General features: G+C 32.8%; 1 protein-coding gene across 1 annotated transcript; it reads left to right on the forward strand.

The window, feature by feature from the left end:
• Nucleotides 1-2156: 2156 nt before the first annotated feature.
• LOC120215180 (pollen-specific protein-like At4g18596) lies at nucleotides 2157-3688 on the forward strand. The gene is made up of 2 exons (XM_039212915.1): nucleotides 2157-2413; nucleotides 3106-3688. Exons 1-2 carry the CDS (start codon nucleotides 2248-2250, stop codon nucleotides 3342-3344), a joined length of 405 nt encoding a protein of 134 aa, XP_039068846.1. The 5' UTR covers nucleotides 2157-2247; the 3' UTR covers nucleotides 3345-3688.
• The last annotated feature ends 1039 nt before the right edge of the window (nucleotides 3689-4727 follow it).

Genomic DNA, 4727 nt, shown 5'->3' on the forward strand with positions numbered 1-4727 from the left:
ATGGTGCCTTGGTTCGTTGTCAGGAGGTCCGTGGTTGGGGAATGATCTTGTACTCCGCTATGGCCAGGGTGTTTTGTTTGTTGGTGCTAGTGTTTTTATGGTTCGTAGTCGTCCTCCTTGATACCGATTCTTTTGTAATCTTGGCATTGGTGTGGGTACATCTTTATCAATATGTGTGTTCGTCTAATACCATACAAAATATAGCATTTTCAAAAAATAAAAAATTGAGAGGGTCAACCAATGTTCAATTTGCCTTACATCAAAATATAGGGCAAAGCTAATTTGTTTTACATCAAAATTAGGAGAAACTTAAAAAATTAATTATACCCTTTTTTAAGGGCATGACCCCTCCCAACATACATATAATTATGTTCGTGTTAATTAATCGACTACTATAAAAATCACATAACTTCAATTATAATCGTTCATATATTTACAATTAGAATTAATCGAATATAATTATACACTTTAAAATAATCTTACATAATAAACCTTATAAGCAAGCACATGTGGTGCTTTTGCGGATTCTGGCGGCAAATTATTTGGGAGATGTGGGCAGAATGAAGGGAGCATCATTATTGTTAATATCATTGCTTCAGAGCTTCAGGCTGCAGCAATGGAAGGGAACACTGATGGTAGATGGTAGTCAACCCTACACATAAGGACAGACCGAAAGGAGACAGATGAACACAGCCGTTATTATGAAAATTTTAAATTTTCATATATTTTAGATTTTCTTTATATATTTTCTAATGATAATCTATATATATTCTAAATATAAAATTTTGCGTCCATTCTTGACTCCAAACAATACAATTTTTAATAATATTCATTAGTTATATATATGTTCTTAACTTCTTTGCTTCACCTGCTTCATAACAGCCAAGCAGCTGCCTTATTCACCAATACATGGATAGGTAAATTTAAAGCTACTAAATGCCAAAATTAGAAAATCCCATTATTATTACTAGTTGTAAAATTTATAAGCCAAAACTAGAATTAGTATATATATTTTTAATAACTTGAAATAATTATAAGAGTTAATTACATCATATGTTCTCAAAGTATGACCCTAATTTTAGGTTGGCCCCTAAACTTTTAAATGATTCAATTTCATCCCTAAAATATGACTATCATTTTAAATTAATCCTCACACTTTTGAGCATTTCATTTTCATCCGCAAACTATAACATTCATTCTAAATTGGTCCCCAAACTTTTTGAACATTCTAATTTCATCTCAAACTATATGTGTATACTAATCACATCCATTGTTAATAAAATCGTTAGGCCAAGTTATATTATTATATGCCTGGGGAAAAAATAAAATTTAGGTTAAACTATGGTTGAAACTAATTACATATTTGGATGAATATGGGTATGAAATTGGAATATTCAAAAGCTTGGGGATTAATTTAGAAAGAGGGTCATAGTTTAGGGATGAAATTAGAATGTTTAAAAGTTTAAGGACTAATTTAGAATGAGTGTCATAGTTTAGGGGTCGAATTGAAATATTCAAAAGTTTAAGAACTAATTTAAAATGAGGCTTATAGTTTGGGGACATATGATGTAATTAACTCTAATTATAAAGTAATATTTTTTAAGAATTTTGCTTAGATTACCGTCTATCCTATAGACATAACTATTCAAATTCGAATCATCTAGAAAGAATAACCTTACTCTTTATCCTTTATGTATGTAGTATAAAATACAAATCACATAAAAAATGTATTGAAAAGTATAATTTAACTTATGTTCTCGAATACTATCTACAAAATACTTTTATATTACTAAAGTTAGGTAACATTATGAAATCAAATTAAATAATATAGATTATTTGAACTAAATCCATGTTAATGGTGTAGTTAATGACTTGGATCAGACCTTTATGCAATTATGGAGGAAAATACAGACGCCCAGATCAATGGCTGTCAATTGTCAATCTGGTACAGAGTAGCAACCTCACTGTATTTCCATATTTTATCACATCCTGCCAAGAAAGCTCTTCACATGTCTTGTTTTTAGTGATTGGGGGGGGGGGGGGGAACATTTTCAGCTCCTTGCTTTACAGTTGGTCTGGTCCTAACACCTACCACTCACGGGCTTATAGCTATTTGGGTACGGCTCACATTTTCTCCAATCTTAAGCTATAGTAAACTAAAATGCTTTGCTTTCTACTTCCAACAGGTATAATATGAGTGTTTAACTGGAGAAGCCCTTTTCACTTCTCTCATGTTTGCTAGTTGCCATGGATTCAATCATTCGTCTTCTTCTTTTAGCATTCTCTTTGATGTATCGACTTTCTGCAACAGCTCAACCCCAAAATTCCATCTCTCGGATCACAGTAGTGGGCGCTGTTTTCTGTGATACCTGTTCAAGAAACACTTTCTCTCGACACAGCTACTTCTTGCCAGGTATAAGACTAGCACAACTCCATAAAAATTATTGATATAAATTAATCTATTTGAATCAATAAGGTTGTGTTTGCTTTCTTTTATTTCTTTTTTAAGCAGTTCTTGTTTAGTTCATGTTTGTTTCTTTATTTTCTTTTTGAAGCAGTTCGTGTTTAGTTCATGTTTGTTTCTTTATTTTTTAAATTGTTTGTATTCAGATGTTGAACGAATATGTTTGTTTAATGATAGTGAACGAATTTTTTTATATGTTCAGAAAAATGGTAAAAACTAGTCTTTATGCTTTTTAGGCTTCACAGCCTGAATTCTAAAATTCACAATGTATTCAACTTAGTCTATATTTTCACCAATATTTAAAAATTTTAAAAAAAATAAAAGAAAATGAGAATTGGGTAAATGAATTTATAAGCGAGTTTATCTACAAGTCAACAAATGAGTTTTCAAACAAGTTTATTCGTGATCATAAATGAATTGAACATACCTATGTTGGCGTTTGCTCGTTTATTAAATGAACAAAAAAATTTGTTCATATTCATTTATTTAATTTAACAAACAAATGTTATACACACGATTCACGAACAGTTCATCGAACGCACTATTCATTTACATCCTTACTAAAAACTAGTCTATTTCATAAAGGAACAAACACAAACACATGTATTTGAATATTTAACTTGTCTTTGTTTTTTTACCAGGTGTTGAGGTCAACATTGAATGCAAATTTAAGGAAAAATCACCAAAAACAACAGAGCAAATGAGTGTCTCAGTCAATAGAACTACAGATAAATATGGAGTGTACAAGCTAGAAATACCGCATGTTGATGGTATTGACTGTGTGGAAGGTTTGGCCATTGAGTCATTATGCGAGGTGAGTTTAATAAGGAGCAAACCAAAAGAATGCAGTGTACCAGGTTTTAAGAGTTCCACTAACTAGATATATGTGAAATCAAAACAATACAATCTCTCTGCATCTACAGCTTGAATGCACTGAGTTACAGGCCATCCAAGAGAAATGCCACATTGTGTACAGATCACAAAGACCTATCCCCAACTTCTTTTTAACTCTTCAAAATGCATTTTTCCTTTTCCCACATTTTGGATTCCTTTGGCCATTCCCATCATTGCCTTTACCTCAATTACCTCCCCTTTCATCACTTTCTGTTTCCAAATCCGAATCCACCATATTTGCCTTTCCCAGGGATGGATTGAGAGAGGCGGTTGCTCCTCTGAAAATTTTTAAATTTTCATATGATTTAGGTGTTGCGGAAGACGGCTATCGGATAGAGCAAAATCGCAACTGATAATTTGAGAAAATAAAAATGAAGATAAAAGAGACATAAAATTTATGTGGAAAACCCCTAAAAATTTAGGGTAAAAACCACGGGCAACGGTAGAAGAATTTCACTATGAGAAAATATGAATTACAACCTCTCTCGATCTATCAAGGAGAAAACAATGATAATTCTCTCTTGATAAAAAGGAGAAAATAACTCTCAAGAAACTCTCTAAATTCTCTTTAGTATTGGAAGAAAGCTAGAATGCTTTGGGATGGTTTTGAAGCTAAATGAGCTAGGGTATTTATAGTTGAAACTTAAGGACTAATCTTGTAAATACCCTAGAGTCTAATGACTAAAGTTTGTGATTTTCCTATACAAAAAATCAATAAAATTTGTAGCCATTTTGGACTAGAATTAGCCGCCCATTTGTCATTCCCTATTTGTCATTTTTTGACCAAAGAATTATGCAGCCACCAAATTTGACATTTGATTTTTAACAATCTCTCACTTGAAGATTTGATTGGAACAATCATATCTTCACATCATTCTTTCTACCATGTACCTTCATGTTGCTTACGTCTCTGACAGGCCACAAGAGGATCGACACCAGGTAAATTTATCAGCGTTGATTGCCTTCGTCATGAAATCTGCTATGTTGTCTTTGGTATAGATCTTCTGCATATCTAATGTCTCTTCTTCCACCTTTTCACGAATGAAATGGTACTGAACTCGTATGTGTTTTTTTCCTTGAATGAAATGCTGGATTCCTTGCTAGATGCAAGGCGCTTTGACTGTCACAAATAGAGAGACATACTCTTGATTGTGCCCAAGCTCCTCCAATAACATCTTCAACCAAATTGCTTCTTTACTGGCTTGTGTAGCTGCTACATATTCTGCCTTTGTTATGGATGTAGCCACAATTGACTGTAATTTTGAAACCCAACTTACAGCTCCACCAGCAACTTTGAACACATATCCTGTAGTAGATTTTCTTTTATCCAAATCCCCTGCATAGTTAGAATCTACATACCCATTGATTA

Source organism: Hibiscus syriacus, unplaced genomic scaffold (genome assembly GCF_006381635.1).
Source record: "Hibiscus syriacus cultivar Baekdansim isolate YM2019G1 unplaced genomic scaffold, ASM638163v2 tig00110114_pilon, whole genome shotgun sequence".
Lineage (NCBI taxonomy): Eukaryota > Viridiplantae > Streptophyta > Magnoliopsida > Malvales > Malvaceae > Hibiscus > Hibiscus syriacus.